The sequence below is a fragment of the Schistocerca serialis genome, chromosome 1 (genome assembly GCF_023864345.2).
Source record: "Schistocerca serialis cubense isolate TAMUIC-IGC-003099 chromosome 1, iqSchSeri2.2, whole genome shotgun sequence".
Classification (NCBI taxonomy): domain Eukaryota; kingdom Metazoa; phylum Arthropoda; class Insecta; order Orthoptera; family Acrididae; genus Schistocerca; species Schistocerca serialis.
This window is the reverse complement of record NC_064638.1, coordinates 485,447,520-485,474,807: the sequence shown is the minus strand read 5'-3', so window position 1 is coordinate 485,474,807 and position 27,288 is coordinate 485,447,520. Positions and strand designations below refer to the sequence as shown.

Here is a 27,288-nt window from a genome sequence, read left to right as displayed (position 1 = left end):
ATTTCTCTTCTTCAGAAACGCTTTCCTTGCCATTGCCAGTCTACATTTTATATCCTCTCTACTTCGACCATCATCAGTTACTTTGCTCCCCAAACAGCAAAACTCATTTACTACTTTAAGTGTCTCATTTCCTAATCTAATTCCCTCAGTATCGCTCGACTTAATTCGACTACATTCCATTATTCTCGTTTTGCTTTTTTTGATGTTCATCTTATATCCTCCCTTCAAGACACTGTCCATTCCGTTCAACTGCTCTTCCAAGTCCTTTGCTGTCTCTCACAGAATTACAATGTCATCGACGAACCTTAAAGTTTTTATTTCTTCTCCGTGGATTTTAATACCTACTCCAAATTTTTCTTTTGTTTCCTTTACTGCTTGCTCAATATACAGATTGAATAACATTGGGGAGAGGCTACAACCCTGTCTCACTCCCTTCCCAACCACTGCTTCCCTTTCATGTTCCTCGACTCTTATAACTGCCATCTGGTTTCTGTACAAATTGTAAATAGCCTTTCCCTTCCTGTATTTTACCCCTGCCGCCTTCAGAGTTTGAAAGAGATTATTCCAGTCAACATTATCAAAAGCTTTCTCCAAGTCTACAAATGCTAGAAACGTAGATTTGCCTTTTCTTAATCTAGCTTCTAAGATAAGTCGTAGGGTCAGTATTGCCTCATGTGTTCCCATATTTCTACGGAATCCAAACTGATCTTCCCCGAGGTCGGCTTCTACCAGTTTTTCCATTTGTCTGTACAGAATTCGCGTTAGTATTTTACAACTGTGACTTATTAAACTGATAGTTCGGTAATTTTCACATCTGTCAACACCTGCTTTCTTTGGGATTGGAATTATTATATTCTTCTTGAAGTCTGAGGGTATTTCACCTGTCTCATACATTTTGCTCACCAGATGGTAGAGTTTTGTCATTACTGGCTCTCCCAAGGCTGTCAGAAGTTCTAATGGAATGTTGTCTACTCCCGGGGCCTTGTTTCGACTTAGGTCTTTCAGTGCTCTATCAAATTCTTCACGCAGTATCATATCTCCCACTTCATCTTCATCTACTTCCTCTTCCATTTCCATAATATTGTCCTCAAGAACATCGCTCTTGTATAGTCCCTCTATATACTCCTTCCACCTTTCTGGTTTCCCTTCTTTGCTTAGAACTGGGTTTCCATCTGAGCCCTTGATATTCATACAAGTGGTTCTCTTCCCTCCAAAGGTCTCTTTAATTTTCCTGTAGGCAGTATCTATCTTACCCCTAGTGAGATAAGCCTCTACATCCTTACATTTGTCCTCTAGCCATGCCTGCTTAGCCATTTTGCACTTCCTGTCGATCTCATTTTTGAGACGTTTGTATTCCTTTTTGCTTGCTTCATTTATTGCATTTTTATATTTTCTCCTTTCAACAATTAAATTCAGTATTTCTTCTGTCACCCAAGGATTTCTACTAGCCCTCGTCTTTTTACCTACTTGATCTTTCTGCTGCCTTCACCACTTCATCCCTCAAAGCTATCCATTCTTCTTCTACTGTATTTCTTTCCCCCATTCTTGTCAACTGTTCCTTTATGCTCTTCCTGAAACTCTCTACAACCTCTAGTTCCTTCAGTTTATCCAGGTCCCATCTCCTTAAATTCCCACCTTTTTGCGGTTTCTTCCGTTTTAATCTACAGTTCATAACCAATAGATTGAGGTCTGAGTCCACATCTGCCCATGGAAATGTCTTACAATTTAAAACCTGGTTCCTAAATCTCTGTCTTGTTGTTGTTGTTGTTGTTGTGGTCTTCAGTCCTGAGACTGGTTTGATGCAGCTCTCCATGCTACTCTATCCTGTGCAAGCTTCTTCATCTCCCAGTACCTACTGCAACCTACATCCTTCTGAATCTGCTTAGTGTATTCATCTCTTGGTCTCCCCCTACGATTTTTACCCTCCACGCTGCCCTCCAATACTAAATTAGTGATCCCTTGATGCCTCAGAACATGTCCTACCAACCGATGCCTTCTTCTGGTCAAGTTGTGCCACAAACTCCTCTTCTCCCCAATCCTATTCAGTACCTCCTCATTAGTTATGTGATCTACCCATCTAATCTTCAGCATTCTTCTGTAGCACCACAATTCGAAAGCTTCTATTCTCTTCTTGTCCAAACTATTTACCGTCCATGTTTCACTTCCATACATGGCTACACTCCATACAAATACTTTCGGAAACGACTTCCTGACATTTAAATCAATACTCGATGTTAACAAATTTCTCTTCTTCAGAAACGCTTTCCTTGCCATTGCCAGTCTACATTTTATATCCTCTCTACTTCGACCATCATCAGTTATTTTGCTCCCCAAATAGCAAAACTCCTTTACGACTTTAAGTGTCTCATTTCCTAATCTAATACCCTCAACATCACCCGACTTAATTCGACTACATTCCATTATCCTCGTTTTGCTTTTGTTGATGTTCATCTTATATTCTCCCTTCAAGACACCATCCATTCCGTTCAACTGCTCTTCCAAGTCCTTTGCTGTCTCTGACAGAATTACAATGTCATCGGCGAACCTCAAAGTTTTTATTTCTTCTCCATGGATTTTAATACCTACTCCAAATTATTCTTTTGTTTCCTTCACTGCTTGCTCAATATACAGATTGAATAACATCGGGGAAAGGCTACAACCCTGTCTTACTCCCTTCCCAACCACTGCTTCCCTTTCATGTCCCTCGACTCTTATAACTGCCATCTGGTTTCTGTACAAATTGTAAATAGCCTTTCGCTCCCTGTATTTTACCCCTGCCACCTTTAGAATTTGAAAGAGATTATTTCAGTCAACATTGTCAAAAGCTTTCTCTAAGTCTACAAATGCTAGAAACGTAGGTTTGCCTTTCCTTAATCTTTCTTCTAAGATAAGTCGTAAGGTCAGTATTGCCTCACATGTTCCAGTACTTCTACGGAATCCAAACTGATCTTCCCCGAGGTCGGCATCTACTAGTTTTTCCATTTGTCTGTACAGAATTCGTGTTAATATTTTGCAGCTGTGGCTTATTAAACTGATTGTTTGGTAATTCTCACATCTGTCAACACCTGCTTTCTTTGGGATTGGAATTATTATATTCTTCTTGAAGTCTGAGGTTATTTTGCCTGTTTCATACATCTTGCTCACCAGATGGTAGAGTTTTGTCAGGACTGGCTCTCCCAAGGCCGTCAGTAGTTCCAATGGAATGTTGTCTACTCCGGGGGCCTTGTTTTGACTCAGGTCTTTCAGTGCTCTGTCAAACTCTTCACGCAGTATCGTATCTCCCATTTCATCTTCATCTACATCCTCTTCCATTTCCATAATATTGTCCTCAAGTACATCGCCCTTGTATAGACCCTCTATATACTCCTTCCACCTTTTTGCTTTCCCTTCTTTGCTTAGAACTGGGTTTCCATCTGAGCTCTTGATGTTCATACAAGGGGTCTCTTATCTCCAAAGATCTCTTTAATTTTCCTGTAGGCAGTATCTATCTTACCCTTAGTGAGATAAGCCTCTACATCCTTACATTTGTCCTCTAGCCATCCCTGCTTAGCCATTTTGCACTTCCTGTCGATCTCATTTTTGAGACGTTTGTATTCCTTTTTGGCTGCTTCATTTACTGCATTTTTATATTTTCTCCTTTCATCAATTAAATTCAATATTTTGTCTGTTACCCAAGGATTTCTACTAGCCCTCGTCTTTTTACCTACTTGATCCTCTGGTGCCTTCACTACTTCATCCCTCAAAGCTACCCATTCTTCTTCTACTGTATTTCTTTCCCCCATTTCTGTCAATTGTTCACTTATGCTCTCCCTGAAACTCTGTACAACCTCGGGTTCTTTCAGTTTATCCAGGTCCCATCTCCTTAAATTCCCACCTTTTTGCAGTTTCTTCAGTTTTAATCTACAGGTCATAACCAATAGATTGTGGTCAGAGTCCAACTCTGCCCCTGGAAATGTCTTACAATTTAAAACCTGGTTCCTAAATCTCTGTCTTACCATTATATAATCTAACTGATACCTTTTAGTATCTCCAGGGTTCTTCCATGTATACAACCTTCTATCATGATTCTTAAACCAAGTGTTAGCTATGATTAAGTTGTGCTCTGTGCAAAATTCTACCAGGCGGCTTCCTCTTTCATTTCTTAGCCCCAATCCATATTCACCTACTACGTTTCCTTCTCTCCCTTTTCCTACACTCGAATTCCAGTCACCCATGACTATTAAATTTTCGTCTCCCTTCACTATCTGAATAATTTCTTTTATTTCATCATACATTTCTTCAATTTCTTTGTCATCTGCAGAGCTAGTTGGCATATAAGCTTGTACTACTGTAGTAGGTGTGGGCTTCGTATCTATCTTGGCCACAATAATGCATTCACTATGCTGTTTGTAGTAGCTTACCCGCGTTCCTACTTTCCTATTCATTATTAAACCTACTCCTGCATTACCCCTATTTGATTTTGTGTTTATAACCCTGTAGTCACCTGACCAGAAGTCTTGTTCCTCCTGCCACCGAACTTCACTAATTCCCACTATATCTAACTTTAACCTATCCATTTCCCTTTTCAAATTTTCTAACCTACCTGCCCGATTAAGGGACCTGACATTCCACGCTCCGATCCGTAGAACGCCAGTTTTCTTTCTCCTGATAATGACATCCTCTTGAGTAGTCCCCGCCCGGAGATCCGAATGTGGGACTATTTTACCTCCGGAATATTTTACCCAAGAGGACGCCATCATCATTTAATCATACAGTAAAGCTGCATGCCCTCGGGAAAAATTACGGCCGTAGTTTCCCCTTGCTTTCAGCCGTTCACAGTACCAGCACAGCAAGGCCGTTTTGGTTATTGTTACAAGGCCAGATCAGTCAATCATCCAGACTGTTGCCCTTGCAACTACTGAAAAGGCTGCTGCCCCTCTTCAGGAGCCACACGTTTGTCTGGCCTCTCAACAGATACCCCTCCGTTGTGGTTGTACCTACAGTACGGCTATCTGTATCGCTGAGGCACGCAAGCCTCCCCACCAACGGCAAGGTCCACGCTTCACGTACCATTACATAATCTATCTGATATCTTCTAGTATCTCCAGGGTTCTTCCATGTATACAACCTTCTTTCATGATTCTTGAACCAAGTGTTAGCTATGATTAAGTTATGCTCTGCACAAAGTTCTACTAGGCGGCTTCCTCTTGCATTTCTTAGCCCCAATGCATATTCACCTACTATGTTTCATTCTCTCCCTTTTCCTACTCTCGAATTCCAATCACCCATGACTATTAAATTTTCATCTCCCTTCACTACCTGAATAATTTCTTTTATCTCATCATTCATTTCATCAATTTCTTCGTCATCTGCGGAGCTAGTTGGCATATAGTCTTGTACTACTGTTGTAGGCATGGGCTTCGTGTCTATCTTGGCCACAATAATGTGTTCACTATGTTGTTGGTAGTAGCTTACCCGAACTCCTATTTTTTTATTCATTATTAAACCTACTCCTGCATTACCCCTATTTGATTTTGAATTTATGATCCTGTATTCGCCTGACCAAAAGTCTTGTTCCTCCTGCCACTGAACTTCACTAATTCCCACTATATCTAACTGTAACCTATCCATTTCCCTTTTTAAATTTTCTAACCTACATGCCCGATTAAGGGATCTGACATTCCACGCTCCGATCCGTAGAACGCGTTTTCTTTCTCCTGATAACGACGTCCTCCTGAGTAGTCCCTGCCCGGAGATCCGAATGGGGGAATATTTTACCTCCGGAATATTTTACCCAAGAGGATGCCATCATCATTTAATCATACAGTAAAGCTGCATGCCCTCGGGAAAAATTACTGCCGTAATTTCCCCTTGCTTTCAGCCGTTCGCAGTACCAGCACAGCAAGGCCGTTTTGGTTAATGTTACAAGGCCAGATCAGTCAATCATCCAGACTGTTGCCCCTGCAACTACTGAAAAGGCTGCTGCCCCTCTTCAGGAACCATACATTTGTCTGGCCTCTCAACAGATACCCCTCCGTTGTGGTTGCACCTACGGTACGGCTATCTGTGTCGCTGAGGCACGCAAGCCTCCCCACCAACGGCAAGGTCTATGGTTCATGGGGTGAGGTTTGGAAAATAAGCTCTAAACAATGTGCTGTCAGAGTATTTTGAACATACCTAATTAGAATATTGAAAAAAATTAATGTGAAACATAAAATAACAATTTAAAACAAAAAACAAATATAAGCAAAATAAGATACTAGACAAATAATGAATGTTTTGCTGTTTTAATTAGATGTGTTGAAAATACTCTAACAGCACATTGTGTACAGCTTGTTTTCCAAAAATGGTATTTCAGAAACCAAATTTATTATACTTTTTTTACACAGGGATGTATGTGGCTTGAAAGCTTCTTTAATATATGTTGAAACAAAAGTTTTCATTTATCAGAATTAATTATTGGTCATTGGATATTTTGCAAAATTTCAAATTATTACAAAAGTTGATTATACAGTTTCCAAGAACATTAGTTACGTATAAATATGAAACATATTTTTTATTTATCATTGTTTTGAAGAAATTTCCTCTAAACCTATAATGCCAAATTATTTTCAGAGTGTATTTTACCTCTTAAAAGTGGAAATGTGCACAAAAAAATTCTTGTTGCACTATTTTGCCTGCTCTACACATCTGCCAAGTTTCAACAAGATTGTTTACTGACACTTAGGAATACTCCCTTGCTAGCCTCTAAATCATATGACAGCTTTGTTGCTGATTGTCATGCCCACTTAGAAAGCAACATAATGGTTACATGTTGCCTTTTAGATCACATATCTGCTTTCACAGGATAGGAGTTGCCTGTGACCAGACTGGAGTAGATGGTGATGGGAGGATAAATGGGAGAAGTCTTTCATCTATGTCTATTGCAGAGATATGAGGTTAGGGGTTGGGGTTTGGACTCCAAACCTACAACCTTCTTCCTGGTCCACTTTCTCATCCACAATTACTTCCACACAGTATAGCAGTGGGCGCCCACATATCACTATTGTATGCCAGCCTGTTCATGGGCCATTTAGAGAAATCCTTCCTATCCATCCAGAATTCCAAACCTCTCACCAGGTTCAGATTCAATGATGACATCTTCGTGATCTGGACCAAGGATGAGGACATCCTATCTACATTCCTCCAGAACCTCAACACCTTCTCCCCATTGACTTAATATGGTCGTCCTCAACCCACTATGCCATCTTTCTCATTGTTGACGTGCACCTCAAGGATGGCTATGTGAGTACCTCTGTCCACAACAAACCTACCAACCACCAGCAATATCTCCACTTCAGTGGCTGCCCCCCATTCCATACCCAGAAGTCCCTTCCATACAGCTTAGCTACCCATGGTCATTATATCTGTAGTCATGAGCAGTCCCTCTCCAAGTATACCAATGTTCTCACTGAGGCCTTCACGTACCAAAATTATCCTCCCAACCATCTATGGAAACAGATCTCCTGTACCTTGTCTCTTCCACAAACCCATCGTCCAACCACAAAGGAACCCTGCCCTCACGACTCAGTACCATCCAGGACTGGAGCAACTGACTCACATTCTGTACTGTGATTTTGACTACCCCCTCCCCCTATGCCCTGAAATGAATATCCTGCTAAAATATCCTTGTCCATACCTACTCCATCTCTGCCCCCAACCATTTGCCTTATGACTCACATCCTTGCAATAGACCCAGATGCAAGACCTGTCCTTTATATACTCCCATTACCAACCACTCCAATCCAGGCACAGGCATCTCCTATTCCATCAAAGGCAGGGTTACCTGTGAAAGCAGGCATGTTATCTACAAACTAATCTGCAACCACTGAGTTGCTTTATATGTGGGTATGACAACCAACAAGCTGTCTGTCTACATGAACAGCCACCGATAAACTGTAGCCAAGAGGCAACTGCACTACCCAGTCACTGAACAGATATCCAACACAATGTGCTTGACTATGATGTTTGCTTCACAACCTGTGCTATCTGGATCCTTCATATCAACACCAGCTTTTCTGAAGTACTCAGGTGTAAACTATCCCGGCAATGTGTCCTATGTCCTTGGTACACCCTGACTCAGCCTTCATTAGTCCCCATCCTTCACCTACCTATCCCCTTCCCTGCTGCCACTCCAGCGCTATACAGTCTTCTATTACGCCAAAGCATCATTAGTCTTTTTCCCCTTCTTTACTTCTCTTCTTTTCCATCCTCATCCTCTCCCATTTTCCTCCTTCCTATGAACATAAATGCTGTTTCTAGCCAAGCCTGCAGGTTGCACTTTTGTATTTGCCCATGAATGCCCCTGTGCAAGGCACTCAATACTTTGCAAATGTCAGTAGTCGTCTGAACCATGTTACAAGCAGTCATGAGTGCATTATGTCAGAGCTAAGTGAATTCGAATGTGAGCAGATTGTTGGTGCTTCTATTGAGGGTGTCTCTGCTGATGTGTTTGGTGTTTCAGGAGGCAACATAGCGAAGATTTATGCCGCATATAGAGAAAGTGGAAAAACATCATTCACTAAGTCACGAGGTGAATGGAAGAGTGTGTCAAATGATCATAATGGATGGTTGTTGAAGAGGATTGTGACAAAAAATAAGAAAGCCATGTGTGCAAAAGTTGCTATGAACCCTGTCAGGACCAAAACAACACATAGGTAGTGCCACAAGCAAGGAATTGTAGGGCAGGCTGTAATTCCAAAACTGCTCATTGGTGATGAAAATGCCCATAACAGGACAACAAAGTGTCAAGCCCATAAAATCTGCATTGTGGAGCAATGGGGAAAAGCCATTGGTCATATGAGTCTTATCTCACACTGTTTCCAGCCTCTGGCTGAGTTTATGTCCCAAGTGTGAAACATGTCAGGGGTTCGGTGATGACCTGGGAAACCATATCATGGTGTTGTGTGGGCCCCATGGCTACTCTGCAACATCATATTACTCCCAATGATTATGTGACTATTTTGGCTGATGGGGTCCACCTCATGGCACAATGTTTGTTCCCCAATGGTGATGCAGTGTTCCAAGATGACAGGGCCCCTGTTCAGACAGCTTGCATCATCCAGGGCTGGTTTTGTGGGCACAGGGTTGGATTATTGCATCTCCCCTGGCCACCACAGTCACCAGATCTCAGCGTTATTTGTATTTTTGATAGAAGGATGTGTGATAGCTTTCCACCTATTTGCAAGAAGAATCATGTAGTTGGTGTTAAAAGCCATACATGCTCTACCCATTCTAAGATGAATGGAAGCTGTTTTGAATGCCAAGGGTTTTCTTACACCATATTAGGCAGGGTAATGTGTTGCATTTGTAATGCATTCGTATTTTTGTCCACATCCTGTGTCTCTGATTGTTGTGGGTTTTTGGTAGTAAGGTCAGCTTATTGATGGCTGATAGATTCATGGCAAGAGTTACACATCCACTGCAGGTACCTAGAGTCACATCAATACAAGAGCTGATGCTCCCGTCTTCGCATGACTAGCAGTAGTAAATTAAGACTAAACTTACGTGCAGAAATGAGAGGGCACTGAAGAGGATTATTACCTCATAGGACAACCATAGCTGTGGATATGACTACTGAATAATAATAATGGAAATTCCTGGATGGAACAGTACTCAAAATAAAGGAAAGGCAACCACACGTCTTTTGCAAACTGATATGTGGTGCACAGTCACATATAACAGAACGCAGTATTCTGTTTCCTGTGACTTTGCAACAAAAATCAGTCTGTTAAAGGTGAATGGTTGCCTTTCCTTTATTTTGCGTAATATAGTTACTGAGTTTAGTATGCATCAATAGATAATGGGAACTGCACTTTTAGGCTTATGTTAAAGTTTTCCTTTCATTTTCACTGTTCTCTTATTTCCTTTTGAACAATACCAGCACTTGTGTGCTTGTAGCGTTCAAAATGGAAGAAAAAGCTCTAAACAAATTTGTTCAAGATACAAATACAGAATTGCTATGTTCTTCTTATATGCTTCTGCATTAAGGTATTGCCGGCATTTCATAAGCATTTTCACCCTTCCAGTCAACTGTTCATAAAAGCTTCTAAACATTTCCTCCACCCATTTCTGACAATGTTCACATTGTTCTGACAGTGGTCATCACTGTATTACACCTTTGAATATCAGTGTCTCAAACCAGCATCTCAGTGTCTTCAAGTTCATCTGAACCCCAGAAAACTTCCAAATTTTAAAGCAAAGTTTTTTCTAAACTTTATCTTAAATTTAAGGAAAATGTATGGTGTTGGTATTGTGTCCATCCAAAATATTTTCATGTTGTGAAAAGTTCTTGTAGAATGTAAATAAATTGAATTGTTGATAGGCACACACAAAAGGAAGAAAACTTGCTAACTTAGATTTTATCCTTTGACAGGCCAGAGTAAAATAAAATACACACACACACGCACGCACGCGTAGGTGTAGTTACATATATGCTGACACATGCCTATGCCCCTACATTGTGCCAGCTAGAAGGGAAATGCCAATGCTCTTTGGTGGCAGGTGGACTGGTTGCTGTGGGGGTAGTGTCAAGTGGGGTGGGAGGAGGGAGAAGGAGGCAGGGAGAGGGATTGAGGGTGGGTAGCTAGCAACTCAGATGCAGGCAGCCAGTTTGCAGATTAGGAATGCTGGAGGGGGGGGGGGGGGTTGGCAGGTATATGGGCCGGCACGATTGTAGTGGCCAGTGGATAGTGGCACCGGCTGAAAGCAACATAGGGACATCAATTGAGAGAGGGTGACAGAAAAGAGGGCGCAAGGACAGTGGCTTACATGCGATTGAGGCCACAATGTTTATAGGAGTGGAGGATGTGTTGTAAGATATCTTCTGTGTGTGTAGTTCCGAGAAGATATTCTTATAACAGGTCCTTTGCTCCCTTAATCATGCTGATCTCAATCTCAGGTAACCCACTGTCCATAAATCCTCCATCAGTTTCTACTTCCTCCATGCTGTCACACACTTCCAGTCAATTTACCCATATCACCATCAGTGCGTGCCACTTCCCACTGGTTGCTACAGTTGTGCCAGCCCATATAACTGTGTCATGCCTCCTTCCCACATTCCTAGCTAGCAAACTGGCCACCTCTGCCCTAGCTGCTAGCCACCCAACCCCCTTCCCTCTCCCTACCTCCCACGTCACCCGACACTACCCCAACCACAACCAGTCCACCTGCCGCAAAAGAGCACTGGCACTGTCAGTGTAGCTGGCAACATGAAGGGGCATAGGCACATGTCTGCATGTGTATAAATGTGTGTGTGTGTATTTTATTTAACTCTTTCTTGCCAAAGAATAAAATCCTAAACATAGCAAGTTTTCTTCCTTTTGTGTGTGCCCATCGATAGCTCAACACTTCCTAATATTATTATGTTCTACAATAACCACCATTATTGTTAATTCAAAATAAAAATAACTCACTGCAGAATACACAATGTGCCACATGATATGTGGCGTGCAGCTTGATGTGGGTGATACTTGCTCTTCTCAAACTTCCTTTTGACCAGTTACCTCAATATCTGACCATTTCGTCTTCATTTTATGCTCTTTGAAGTATATCACCATCACAATCTGAACTCAATAAATATTTTAATTCAGAGCCCATTGGAAAACAGAACCTTCAGGCTTTTGGAAAAAAAATTGAGGTGCACATTAACAGAGACAAGACGTTATTAAAAACGAAATCTGTTCATTGGATTAACAATGAACTATCATTACAGTGGTATATACTATTTGTACTTTGTAAAATTAGGAATAAAGCTACTACTTTGAAGAAAGCTGATAGCATTGTATCTACATGACCAAACTGAGGTAACAACAGATATCTGTGTGTATGAACATTACCACTTGTCATGTAGCTTACATTTTTCATTAGAACTTGAACGTATATTACTTTCTGATAACCACAATCAGTAACTTTTCCTTTTTTTCACGGTCAGTTTTGGAAGAATACCTTCCATTTTGAAAGCTGAAACTAATTTTCCAAAACTAGTAATATAGTTAAAGAAACTAAACTGGTTGTAGCCATTGGTGTGTCATTTGTACTGCTTGTATTCAAATTGGGGCCATGGACTCACAGACACCAATAAGACTTAATTTGCTAATAAATTGTACTTGTTTGTTTAAAATTTCTCAATATTACGATACTTCTACAAACATGAGTGTCCCTTTCTTAAGTCTTCATTTAATACTTTTTACCACATTCTTTTTTATTTCTGCTTTCATTTACATTCTTATCACTTTTTTATGGATGAGTTTGTATATTTAAATATTATTTTTACTTTATTTTACAGTTTTCCCCGTATTATTTATTCATGTACTTCTATTTTGAGTATAATTTAATATTTTCTCAGCTTCTTATGACTGCCATGGCACCATATTATGAAAGTACTGTGTCCATCAATGGGAAATTAGAGGTCACTCAGTTTTCAAGCATCAAGTAGAAAAGTTGGAAGGAAATAAAATTAAAGTGCAGATCAACGCTCATATATCTGCTAATAGGATTGCATCACATTCACTGTCCCCATCAAGAGCACCAAAGGATAAAACTCATACAAGATTCATCAGATGCTGACTTACATTACTCAAAAAGACCACTAATGAACAATATAACTTCTCAAGAACTTTCTCTATATCTGAAATTTCTGCTGGCCTTAAAGCTTTAAAATCTGGAAAGACACCAGGAAAAGATGGAATCCACCCAGAATGTCTTCTGCACAGTGTGAACTATACAAAAAGATGGCTGGAGGATTCTTCTCTGACATTATGCTATCTGGCTCAGTCCCACAAAAAATAAAGCAGCCAAAAATCGTAGCGGTACTCAAACCCGGCAAGACATCAGACCAGCCTAAGAACTATCACCTAATTGCTCTATGGAGCACTATGTATTAGTTCCTTGAAAGAATTCTACACAATCAGATTAGTCTAGTCATCTTTCAGAATCTTCCTTTTGAGCAAACTGGAATCTGAACAGGACGGAGCTGTGCTAATCAAGCCTTATCTTTAACAACATCTATTGAAGCAGGATACCAAATGAAGCAGAGAACATCAGTTGCTTTCATTGATCTAAGTGCAGCATATGATACAGTTTGGAGGCATGGGCTGCTTTATACACTCCTGGAAATTGAAATAAGAACACCGTGAATTCATTGTCCCAGGAAGGGGAAACTTTATTGACACATTCCTGGGGTCAGATACATCACATGATCACACTGACAGAACCACAGGCACATAGACACAGGCAACAGAGCATGCACAAAGTCGGCACTAGTACAGTGTATATCCACCTTTCGCAGCAATGCAGGCTGCTTTTCTCCCATGGAGACGATCGTAGAGATGCTGGATGTAGTCCTGTGGAACGGCTTGCCATGCCATTTCCACCTGGCGCCTCAGTTGGACCAGCGTTCATGCTGGACGTGCAGACCGCGTGAGACGACGCTTCATCCGGTCCCAAACATGCTCAATGGGGGACAGATCCGGAGATCTTGCTGGCCAGGGTAGTTGACTTACACCTTCTAGAGCACGTTGGGTGGCACAGGATACATGCGGACGTGCATTGTCCTGTTGGAACAGCAAGTTCCCTTGCCGGTCTAGGAATGGTAGAACGATGGGTTCGATGACGGTTTGGATGTACCGTGCACTATTCAGTGTCCCCTCGACGATCACCAGTGGTGTACGGCCAGTGTAGGAGATCGCTCCCCACACCATGATGCCGGGTGTTGGCCCTGTGTGCCTCGGTCGTATGCAGTCCTGATTGTGGCGCTCACCTGCACGGTGCCAAACACGCATACGACCATCATTGGCACCAAGGCAGAAGCGACTCTCATCGCTGAAGACGACACGTCTCCATTCGTCCCTCCATTCACGCCTGTCGCGACACCACTGGAGGCGGGCTGCACGATGTTGGGGCGTGAGCGGAAGACGGCCTAACGGTGTGCGTGACCGTAGCCCAGCTTCATGGAGACGGTTGCGAATGGTCCTCGCCGATACCCCAGGAGCAACAGTGTCCCTAATTTGCTGGGAAGTGGCGGTGCGGTCCCCTACGGCACTGCGTAGGATCCTATGGTCTTGGCGTGCATCCGTGCGTCGCTGCGGTCCGGTCCCAGGTCGACGGGCACGTGCACCTTCCGCCGACCACTGGCGACAACATCGATGTACTGTGGAGACCTCACGCCCCACGTGTTGAGCAATTCGGCGGTACGTCCACCCGGCCTCCCGCATGCCCACTATACGCCCTCGCTCAAAGTCCGTCAACTGCACATACGGTTCACGTCCACGCTGTCGCGGCATGCTACCAGTGTTAAAGACTGCGATGGAGCTCCGTATACCACGGCAAACTGGCTGACACTGACGGCGGCGGTGCACAAATGCTGCGCAGCTAGCGCCATTCGACGGCCAACACCGCGGTTCCTGGTGTGTCCGCTGTGCCGTGCGTGTGATCATTGCTTGTACAGCCCTCTCGCAGTGTTCGGAGCAAGTATGGTGGGTCTGACACACCGGTGTCAATGTGTTCTTTTTTCCATTTCCAGGAGTGTAAATTATTACAACTCGTCCCATGCAAAAGCACAACAAAACTGACAACAAGTTAGCTGGAAGGACATTTACAGTAACTACAAAGAAAGACACTGCCTGCCCAAAAGTATTGAATAGAAACTGGTATAGGCATGTGCATTCAAATACAGAGATATTTAAACAGGCAGAATACAGCACTGCGCTCAGCAATGCCTATATGAGACAACAACCATCTTGCGCAGTTGTCAGATAAGTTACTGCTGCTACAATGGCAGGTTATCAAGATTTCTGTAAGTTTGAATGTGGTGTTATAATTGGTGCATGAGCGATGGGACACAGCATCTCCAAGCTAGCGATGAAGTGGGGATTTTCCCATATGACCATTTCACGGATGTACTGTGAATATCAGGAATGTGGTAAAACATTAAATCTCCGATATGGCTGCTGCCGGAAAAAGGTCCCGCAAGAATAGGACCAACGATGACTGAAGAGAATCATTTAGCATGACAGAAGTGCAACCCTTCCACAAATTGGTGCAATACTGGGCCATCAAGAAGTGTCAGCGTGCAAACCATTCAATGAAACACCATCAGTATGCGTCCACTTATGTACCCTTGATGACTGCATGACACAAAAGTTTATGCCTCATCTGGGCCCGTCAACAGCGACATTGGACTGCTGATGACTGGAAACATGTTGATGGTCAGACAAGTCTCATTTCAAATTGTATCGAGCGGATGAATGTGTACAGGTATGGAGACAACCTCATGAATCCATGGACCCTGCATGTCACCAGAGGACTGTTCAAGCTGGTGGAGCCTCTGTATGGGTGTGGGGCATGTGCTGTTGGTGTGATATGGGACGCCTGAGACATCTAGATATGGCTCTGACAGGTGACACCTACATAAGCATACTGTCTGATCACCTGCATCCATTCATGTTCATTGTTCAATACTTTGGCAATTCCAGCAGGACAACGTGACACCCCACACGTCCAGAATTGCTACAAAGTGGCTCCAGGAACACTCTTCTGAGTTTAAAAACTTCTGCTGGCCACCAAACTCCACAGACATGAATATTATTGAGCATGTCTGGGATGCCTTGCAACTTGCTATTCAGAAGAGATTTCTACCCCCTTGTACTCTTACAGATTTATGGACAGCCTTGCAAGATACATGGTGTCAATTCCCTCCAGCACTATTTCAGACATTAGTCAAATCCATGCCACATCATGTTGTGGCACTTCTGCATGCTCGTGGAGGCCCTTTGTGATATTAGGCATGTGTACCAGTTTCTTTGACTCTTTAGTGTATATATCTGAAGTTCCTCCAGCACAGTCCAGAAAGCTTGGCTATGCAGACAACTGGGCAATAACTACCTGACACAAACCCTTTGAAACAACTGAAGAAATCCTAACTTCTGATCTATACATCTTAAGACACTATTTCTGTAAATGAAGGTTACAGCCAAACTCAAATAAAATAGAAGTGTCATGTTTTCATCTGTCCAATAGATTGGCACACAGAGCCCTTGACATCTGTTTCGAGGGAGACAAAATTCATCATAATATGCATCGAAAATACCTTGGGATCACTTTGGATAGGACACTTTGTTTTAAAGGGCATTTGACATGAACATTTGCTAAGTTCAAAGGCAGAAACAACATTGTCTGTAAACTCTGTGGCTCTCATGGGGGATTGTCAGCAGATGTTCTCTGGGTATCAGCTCTTGGAATGGTATACTCAGCAGCAGAGTACCGTGTGCCTGTCTGGTTTAATAGTCTCCATGTCAAAAAGATAGATGTACAACTTCACGGGACCATGTGCTTTGATAGTGAGTCAAAACAATCTTCTCCTGCATACTGGATACGTGTCGTGAGCCACATTCCACCTCCTGATATCAGATGGAAGAGCATACTACCACGTGAATACCAGAAGATTGCTAGACCACAACATATTGTTAAATAAGTTAGATGAACTTGGAATAAGGGGACTTGTGAAAAAGTGGTTCCAGTCATATCTAAAAAATAGAAGACAGATAACTGAAATCTCACATATTTCAAGTTGCTCAAACTATATTGTAAAGTATACTTCAGACCCAAATTATGTAAATATAGGTGTCCCACAGGGTAGTGTCCTTGGCCCAGTACTATTCCTCATTTATATAAACGACTTCCCACATAGCATCAAGCACGGACAAACAATACTGTTTGCAGATGACTCAAATGTTCTAATCAGTGACAAATCACCAGATGCACTAAAAGAAAAAGCCGAACAGACACTAAACAGTGTACGTGAGTGGGCATCCAATAATAAACTAACACTAAATCTTAAAAAAACAAATGCTGTTAACTTCTATGTCTGCAAAAAACCACACTATAACAACTTTAAGTTAAACATTGAAACTATAGAATGTGTAGACTACACAAAATTTCTTGGTATGCATGTTGACAGTCAGTTAAAGTGGGAAGAACATATTAAAATACTTAGTAACAGAATCGCTACAGCATGCTATGCTCTGAGAATTCTGACTGCAGTTTGTGATACTACATGTGTCAGATCTGTATATTTTTCTTATATCCACTCTGTTATTACCTATGGAATAATATGTTGGGGAGTCAACAGTAAAAATATTCAAATAGTTTTCAAATTACAGAAAAGAGCAATTCGTATAATAACCAAGAGTGGCAGTAGGGCTCACTGCCTTGAACATTTCCAAAAGCTGGAAATCCTAACTGTCCCCTGTGAATACATTTTTCAAAGTGTTATGTATGTAAAAAAAAATATTGACTGCTATATGAAAAATTCTTTAGTACACAGCTATGAAACTAGAAACCAATACAATCTGCATCTAGAGAGGAAAAATAAAGTTAAAACTCAGCAGAGCTTGTTGTACAATGCTGTTAAATTATATAATAAATTGCCCCAAAAAATAAAAGATATTGACACAATCGGACAGTTCAAAACAAAACTAAAATTTTTTTTATTAAATAAAAGTTATTACACAGTAACGGACTATCTGAATTAAAACATGTAGTGTAATTAAAGTAGCCTGCATTGTAATACATGAGGAAATAATTATAATATGAAATCAAAAATTGTACAGTACTATAAGAAAATTACAAATTACACAAGGATATAAAACTAATTTTAGATACCTCAAAAATGTGTGTAAATACTAATTTTATGTATACAATTGTAGGTATATTGTATTGTATATGATTTTGCTGACGAAATCCACACAATGTAATTTGTTACATGGATTAATAGAGAAATCAAATCAAATCAAATCAAACACCAATCTTTTAATAGTGGACAGTGTATTCCCTGTGGAGCAGAAAAGACGTAAGATCCAAGACAGCCCACTCTCATCACAGCCAACTCTCAAGGAAACTGAATTCAATACCATCAATGAATGGAAACATTACTGGCAATGAAACTGTTCTCCACCATGTCTGAAACTGCCTTGCATCCAAAAGAAACTCTCGATCAACCATGGACAATTTGCACTACCTTGAACCACCTCAAAACGAGCCATGGACAATGTGCAGACACTCTCTACAAGTGGAGCAAATCTTCATCACCATCGTGTCACAGTGGTGTGAATTGACAGACAGTTGCTCATGTTGTATCAACATGTCCCACACATGCCTACAAGAGTCCTTTCAGAAATTTCCTGACAATGATGTATGATGTTATACAATATGTAAAAGATCTAGATACCAACATATAGCTGTTTTCATTTGTGATATTTTATGCTGGAGAGCTGTGTTTAAATGTTGATGTATATTAGTTTTATAATCTTTATGTATTTGTATTGCCATACAATAAACAAATTAATTTTCTTCCACACATTTTCTACATTAACATTACCTTTATTGTGTGCATTGAAGTGTGACTGTATCTAGATGAGAATCATTCAGTGCTGTAAATTTAATATGAAACTTCAGTTGCTTGGATTAATCCAACAGCATTTAGTAATTTTTCATGGGCCATGTAGTTACCCTGCCCCCATTGTTAACATTCTACAATTTGGTGTAGTATATTAATTTGTAGGAATTTGCCAGTACACTTATTGGAATACTATTATAGAACTATATTAGATAAGAGTATATACATACGTATACCCACTACCAATGCTGAAAATCCCAAAAACAAAAACACTCCTCAAGAATGCTTGCAAATCAAGGGTGCACTTACTGGTTTTTCAAAGAATGGCTTTCAAACAAACATCATAACATTCACTGCATTGACTTTTAAGAAATGCTAACAGTTCTTTTTTTAAACTTTAATCTTTTTCTTTCTTCCAGCCACCACTTTGAAACACTGGAAGTGAATGAGAATGGTAAAATTTACTTGAAATATACTCATCATCTACTACAAGGCATCACAAATGTCAAACATTATGGACTGCACCTTGCTCAGACATTGTGTATGCCAGATTCTGTAATAGAACGAGGACTGGAAATAGCTCAGCATATAGCTGAGCAGAAAATAGGACGTGAGGTGAAATCAATGTGAAACTGCTTTCTTTTTTATATTAATTCCTGGTAAAGTATCTGATTCAATAGACATTTGATCCAGCATTTAAATACTGACAAAGGTTTTAACAGTTTAGCACAGAAGGCAGCATTATTAATCCAGTGATTAGTGTCATGAATCATAAGAACATTGTTGTACTAATTTAGTGTTTGAACGTGTGCCTCATTAACACTGTTCAAAATTATATGGAATCATCAGATTCACAGATGTATAAAGATAATTATTACTCTTTGTACCACTATCATATGCAAGAAAGAAGTAAGCCAGATGCATTTTCATTATTAATTAGTAGAGTACTGCACAACTTGCGAATATTTTTGGAAGGGCATCTGGCCACCCTATACCACTAAAATATTCAAAACCAGGTCTACATGCTGATTCTGAGTAGACGTGAGACAAGGCCAGGAAGAAGAAGGAAATTAGTGCAGTATCATATCTGCATAACACATACTGAAATGAAAAATACTGGATACAGATTTGTTTTTTCAGATAGATCACAGAAATATATAATAATCGAGTTAAAGAGCCACAAATAAAAGGTGAAACTAATAATAGCTTGCAGAACTGGAGGTGTTCTTGTTTAAATATATATAAGATTAGTCATCTTGCAGTAATTTGAAAACAATACCTCAAGCCTCATTGAAAATCATCATGAATATGTTTTACTGCTATATTTGATATTTTTGTACAAGAACCATAATACATTACATGGCAGGTAGCAAAACATGGCAAAATTTTCCCATACTGTTTCAAAACAAAGAAGGAAGATAATCACTTTAACAGCCTTTCAGTAGTCAGATCATTTGAGAAGGAGCACAGGCTCAGATTGGTGATGCATAGTGCATGAAATCAGTCATTGTCATTTTATTTTCAGATGAACTATTAATGATGGGCAACCTAAATCTGTATGGCTGACGGGCTGGAAATTTTGGTGGCCATCACCATGAATGTGAGTGCAGTGTATTACCACTGTGTCACCTTGCTCAGCCATACTGATTTGGAAATTACAGCTGTGTCTGAGTAACTGATTTTGTTTTTGGTAACCTATGCCTTTTCTCGTGTAGAAAATCTTATTTACTTATGTATAATTAAAGTAACTCAACAAAATTTGATCTACATTGAATACAATTCTCATAACAATTGGAGAAATGGGCCTTGTGGTCTCTATTTATGTAGAAACAAGATACTATTCTTTTAGAGGCTTGTAAACAGTAATTCTTCCCACGTTCCACATGTGAATGGAACGACAAGAAAATCTTGTATGTTGTGCAACAGAAAGTATCTTCTGCCGAGCACTTCACAGTGGTTTGCAGAGTATGGATTTAGATGTAGAATAAAATCCAAGCTTAAGCAGATACAGTGCATGAAATCTCGTCTATGTTCTCTTGTTTCACTATTTGAGGCTCTGACCAATAAATAGACAGAAATTCTTCTTCTCAATCATTACTCATTGACTTCTAAATAATCAGTGAGTAGTTCACTATTCTCTGCTGTGTCTTCAGTAGCATCTGCAGTGTAATGAGTATCATTGACATTCATAATGGAAGTTCAGGTGCTGCCTATCAAATTATAGTAAATACTGTTGAATTTGCAGCCCAGATGGCTGCCAGAAAGGAAACACATTAGCATTCAAACCCTAGCTGAAATATCAAGATTTCTAATGGTTCTTGTGTCAGCTGTCACAATATAGACATAGTTAAAATCTACACTTATAGATCTGTATAATATTTGTCAAATTCTCTTAATTTATTGATAAATAAATGTCTTAGTCAGTAAATGTGTTGTACATCATGATAATGACAAACTATTGGCATTTTATTTATATTTAATCAATCCGTATCTGACATTAAATAAATCAACTACAATGACATTTTCAGCTGGAAGACTGTAGCTCAATTACAGCTGCAGCTTGTGAGCTTGCAGATGAACTGCTGTCCCTTAAAGAATCAAGTGAGCTGACACCTGACAAATGTAAAAATCTGAAGGAAAAGTATCAGTTTCTACAAAGTCAGCTCCCAGACCATTTTCTACAGCAAACCCCAGATAAAATACATACATCAAAACGTGATGATTCAGGTATCGGAGTGCTGTCAACTGTTGATGAAGTTTGTGCTGGGGTCCTCTCTGATATTATTATGGCTATAACAAAAGAAAAAGTCCTCCCATAAAGGAATGTCAATGAATGTAAATGCTATACCACTTACAAAAATATTTATTGACAATGGGAAAAGAGTTGCAAAGGATCACTGAAGATTGAATTATAACATAATCAGTGTTAACTCATAAGAGTAATGAATCACATGTAGAATTTTTAAAAATAATCTTAATAACATTAAATACTCTTTTTAGTTATTAAAAATAATGAATTTGTCAATAAAGGAAATTTATTTTATGTCTAATTGCTTTGACTTCATAATCTTCACTTGTGTACATGTGTTCCACAAATTTTTCAATAAGATATAGCTGACCTGAAATGAAAGAATTAAAACGATTATAATATTGATGTGACTGGACATTTGCCCGCATCTCGTGGTCGTGCGGTAGCGTTCTCGCTTCCCACGCCCGGGTTCCCGGGTTCGATTCCCGGCGGGGTCAGGGATTTTCTCTGCCTCGTGATGGCTGGGTGTTATGTGCTGTCCTTAGGTTAGTTAGGTTTAATTAGTTCTAAGTTCTAGGCGACTGATGACCTCAGCAGTTGAGTCGCATAGTGCTCAGAGCCATTTTTTTTTACTGGACATTTGTCGTTGGAACAATCTAAAGAACAATTCCAACAAATTTCCATACTAATGGTTGGCCCACTGCCTTCACCATTAGGATCTCTTGCACTTGTTTGAGACAGTGACAGGCACTCCAGTAGATCTAGCTACTCACATTGTAATGTAGTAGCATGCAAAACTAAACTGATCCAACAACTTATCTTAGAAGATACACTGTAAGAGGGGAAACATACACTTCTTGCGTTTGTAGATTTAGAAAAAAATCTTTTGCCAAATGTTGATTACATTACACTGTTTGAAATTCTGATATTATAAGGAAAAAAAGGCAGGAAGTGAAAGATTATCCATCACTTCTTTTGAAAGCAGATAACAATTCTGTCAAAGGACTTTGAAGATAGGCAGTAGCTGAGACGGTAGTGAGCAGGGTTGTAGCATATCCTCCATGTTGTTTAGTCTTTACACAAATCAGTCAACAAAGGAAACCACACATATATATGAAAAAGGAATTAAGGAACAGGGGGAAGAAATAAACACTTCAGGGTTTGCGAGTGGGACTGTAATTCCTTCAGAGATGAGAAGGACTTGAAAGACTTGTTGAATGGAAAGGATAGTGTCTTCAAAAGGTGTTATAAAATAAACAACAAAAGTATAGCAAGGCTAATGGAATGTAGTTTAATTGAATCAGGTGATCATGAGGGAATTAGATTAGGAAATAATATATTAAAGTAGTAAATGAGTTCTGCTATTTGACCAGCAAAATAACTGGTTATGGCAGACAAAGAAGCTATAAAAGCAGGGATGCAATAACATGAAGGGCTTTTCTAAAAAATAGAACACTGAATATAAATGTAACTATTATGTAACCTTTTATGAAAGTATTTGTCTGGAGTGTAACATCATACTGAAGTGAATCAATTGAAATATACCAATGTGGTTAGGATAAGTACGACACGAAGGGTTGGTCTCAGATATCAGGCCGCCACATTTACAGGCTTTTGTACCAACCTTATTTTAGTTATCTATTCTTTTAGAATTCAGTTTATTATACTGATTCATATTCTGTTATTAATTTCATTCCAACTTTAGTAAGCATACATATATCTCCGCACTGGTTTGGCTGTTACTAGTCGATATTTGAACATAAAACAAATATTTTTTTTTGTAAATGCAGGATATTTTTGTAAGGATTAAAATTAACATTCCACTTGTATTTGTGTAATAAACTCACAGATCTGTTAGCAAGATTTTCCAGCCAGTAATCTTCGTGATATAAGCAACTTTATAAAAAACATTGTTAGCGAACACATTTTACAAATTTCAATACTGAAAGCTAAAAGCCATATAGAACTTTACATTGCAATGTGAGAGGAGTGAGTTAAGATGTAACTGAATGATAACAGTCTGTGTTCACTTGCAAGATTTCGATTGTAATCCATAAATTTTCTGTTTTTAATAATGGATTATGTAGGCAGTAAGTGCATAATACTGACATCACAAGAACAGTGGAAAAATCATAAAAAAAGATGGAGATTGGTTTTAACGTACTGTTGACATTGAGGTCATTAGAGACAGGTGGAAAAATCATCAGTGCCCTTGATGTCCTGGTCATAGATAGCCAGGACAGGACATAAGTTTATGTCCAGCAGAGAGCTCTGATTCTTGTTGTCAAAGATTTCTAGAACTAACTCCTCGTTTACATCTTCTGCCTCAGATGCCAACAGAATATTCCTGTCATTACCACATGTGGGTTCAGAAACCGTTCCCCATTCAGTTCCTTGGTAGAAGACAATTATGGCTGAAATCATATACTACTCTCAGCAGCATGAGCCACACATAACACTAAGTGGGGGCTTTGTGATTTTAGTCACTTGTCAACTGGCAGGATTTGCTGCCATATATATAAGGAGTAGCAAATCAGCCATGGGGGTGTCAGGTTTCCAAATGTATTTGTAAGCCAGTTTTGTTACAGTATTATGCAGTAAACATGTGATTTTGAAAGAGGACATGAATTTCTTGAAATTTCAATTAGCATTGCCAAATCAATAGCTACACTGTCGGGAACTTAGCAAGTTGCAGTAAATCCTGGTGGAGCACATAATTTGTGAATTCTTTTACAGCCACTGCAGCATTGGAGATTGCCAAGAAATAAAGATGAGTATTTGCTAATTAATTGTTATATATTGCTATATTTCATGGTACAGGCAAGATAACAAGAGAATGTAGAGTTATAGATAAATGCCAATGCTTTTATGTGTAGACTGGATAACTAATGAGGTGGTACTGAATTGAATTGTGGAGAAAATAAACTTTTGTACAAACTGACTTAAAGGATACCTTGATAGAACTCATCCTAAGGCATCAAGTGGTAGTTAATATGGCAACATAGTGAAGTATGGGAAGGAGGGGGTAAGAATTGTAGAGGGAGACCAAGATTTGACTATAGTAAAGGGTCAAACTGGATCTAGAATGTAATAGCTATGCAGAGACAAGAGAGCTGCTCATAACAAACTAATGTGGAGACATGTATCAAACCAGTAGTTGGACTGATGACTAAAACAACACAAATTTAACTTGTGTGAACACTGATAGTTTGTAGCAGTTTAATGACAATCAGTTAATAATGCAGTTTTAACAACTGCTTCAATTTTTATTGTATATCTATATTGGTTTCACATTGCTGAAATTTCTCCTTCATGGTGTGATTGTGAGCATGGGATTCAGTGAATGAACTAATGTCCAAGTTATATAAACATTTGGTAACTGGCTCTTTAGTGCATCCAATGTCCTGTGACTCATTTTTAGTGACGTAGTGTGTGACATCCAGGAACAGGGTGTTATTCTAGTAATTTGTATGTTTCTCGTTTATGGTTATTTTTCAAGTGTCAGAATGACATGTATTGAGAGACTGAACACTCAGTACAAACACCACCACAATACAGGTCCAGCGCCAAGTATATCACTTGCATTACTGTGAACCTCCGTCCAAAAGAAGAACCCAATAGTCCACTTGTAGAATTATTTCAGACTCCAAGCCCAGTCCAGTCATTGAAGCAACAGAGGAGAGCTGATAAAATATTGTACAGGCAAGGGGAGAATGATCAAGAGTGTCCTCGTATCAGCTAATATGGTATTCAAGAGTGCATAATACTGACATCACAAGAACAGTAGAAAAATCATTAAAAAAAGGAGGAGATTGGTTTTAACGTACTGTCAACATTGAGGTCATTAGAGATGGGTGAAAAAATCATCAATGCCCTTGATGTCCTGGTCATAGATAGCCAGGACAAGACATAAGTTTATGACCAGCAGAGAGCTCTGATTCTCGTTGTCAAAGATTTCTAGAACGAACTCTTTGTTTACATCTTCTGCTTCAGATGCCAACAGAATATTCCTGTCATTACCACAGACACATGGAAAAAATGAAGTACATTTCTATTATTTCAAAATTAATTGCCTTAATGGTTAATACATTTATCCTACTGTAAGACAAGATGGGCAATATCTTCATAAAAATCTGTTTGTGTTTGCATATGGAACCATGATTGGACCCAGGCACTCACATCTTCATCCGAAGAAAACTGACAACCATGGGTGTCTTCCTTCAGGGCTCCATAAATATGGAAAACACGTGGGGAGAGATTGAGACTGTGCGGAATATGTGTAAGGACTTGTTTGTAAGGCCTTCCCAGTAAAAACTCCTGCAGCGTAGTCAAAACAACATTGGTAATATGTAGGCAGGCATTTCATACAAGATATTACTCATTGTTCCCATAAACAATCAACAATTAAATGTGATTTCTAAATGAGAAATCGGCAGCTGCCTTTTCTAGGAAGGTGATATGTCAACCAGCATATGTCAGTTTTCAAAAGTAGCAGAATGATCTAACGAGACTGCAGTTTATTGTTCCTTAAAATAGCTGATCACACTCATCAGGATCCCTTGACCATCATGGAAATATAGAACTGTTTGTTTCCAGGGGGCTTACTCAATGACATACAGGATTTCAACTTTCCCAAGTGGCTAGTGCCTAAGAGGGCACACATATTGACATGTCATTACCAGAATCGAGCCAATATCTGGAAGCAGGGTCATCAGTGAAGTACAACATCTAGCACACTGAAAGCAAGTTTATTACAAACACCAACATTCAAGCAGAACTGAACTAAACTCCTGGATGGAGAGTTCAGCTATTTATATAAATGTAGAATATTTCAGAATAGATAAACATTGCAAACATACAAAATTTCTAGAACCATCCGAAACTGAGAAATACAAAATGCGAAATAATTGCTGGTGATCAGGTTTCATCTGGTGACCTGCATATTCCGCCTAGTATGATAATCACAGTACCACACTGTGTGCAGCACAACTTGTTATGCAGCACAACATGTTATGCTGCACTGTATGCAGCACAGTTTGCAACATTTCTCCCTGTCTCAGAAAAACAGTAACCAGCTGTTTCAAAGGTTCTCACTGTGGCTAACTACAGCAGCCTGGATCTAGATCTTGTAAGTGGTCCTCTGTTGGCAGATCTTCACATTCTGGTCATGTTGTCACATCCCCTTCACTATAACAAGCATCAAATGTAGCCCCTTCCAATGAAACTTCATGATTGTCCAGTGGGCTTCAGTTCCTGTGAACACATAGCCCTCATCACCAATCGGGGCCTCAGGATTGTAGTAGGTTTTCCTACAGAGGACATGGAAAATGTGTCTCCACTTTTTTCTTCTTGATGAAAAAGACATAACCTTCAATTTTGTAAGTGACACTGAACAAGCTGTGAAGGATACAGTAAGTCCCAAGTGGTTCTTTAGTAACTGTTCTGCTACTCTTACCTTCCACACAACTGTAAAAATCCAAATCAGATTTACTGTGCTGTATCTCACTGGACAAAGCTTCGTGCTATAGCACTCTCAGTCCTCCTCCTAGGCACCCAGGGTCCATGTACAAGCCCACTGGCTTGTTTCTTCTGTCCTGGTGGTGGGGTTTTTCATAAAGCCATCCTGAGTATTGTCCAGTTGAAATGAGAACAGGGCATCCTTTGTCGTTTTGGCCTCCCACCATGGAACAGAAATGAAAGTATGAAGCTGTAGTGTCTTGCATCACTGTGTTGTTTGAAAATGTCTCGACTAGCAGTATTGTTTTAAAATCTCTCTGTTCAGTCTCAAGTTGCATCGAAAATATATCTGCCAATGTCTTATTGAAGCAAGCTGTGAAACTATTTGTCTGTGACTGGCAGGCAGTTGTCATCCTGTGGGTGATGTAGCAGTGTACGATTATGTTCTTTGGTTGGTTTCTCATTCTTAGAGGCTCCTATGTTTTTCATCTTTACTGGATTTTTCCTCTGGTCTGCAGCAATGACTGAAATTCCATCCATGCTACTGTGTTCAGCCACAAGGTTCCTTGAAAGGTACTCAGCATCCCAATGTTTGTGCCAATTTTTGTGTACCACTGTGGCATCACATACCTGAAGTCTCAGTTCCCATTTCACCATTTGATCCAACAGA

At 39.9% G+C, this 27,288-nt stretch overlaps 1 protein-coding gene across 1 annotated transcript in view; it reads left to right on the top strand.

Moving 5' to 3' along the window:
• The window catches only part of LOC126484459 (mutS protein homolog 4-like), a 302,928-nt gene extending 281,697 nt beyond the window's left edge, over positions 1 to 21,231 (top strand). The window contains exons 15-16 of the mRNA XM_050108020.1: positions 18,832 to 19,027; positions 20,941 to 21,231. Coding sequence (XP_049963977.1) covers positions 18,832 to 19,027; positions 20,941 to 21,231 — 487 coding nt within the window. The remainder of the gene's footprint in view (positions 1 to 18,831; positions 19,028 to 20,940) is intronic.
• The last annotated feature ends 6,057 nt before the right edge of the window (positions 21,232 to 27,288 follow it).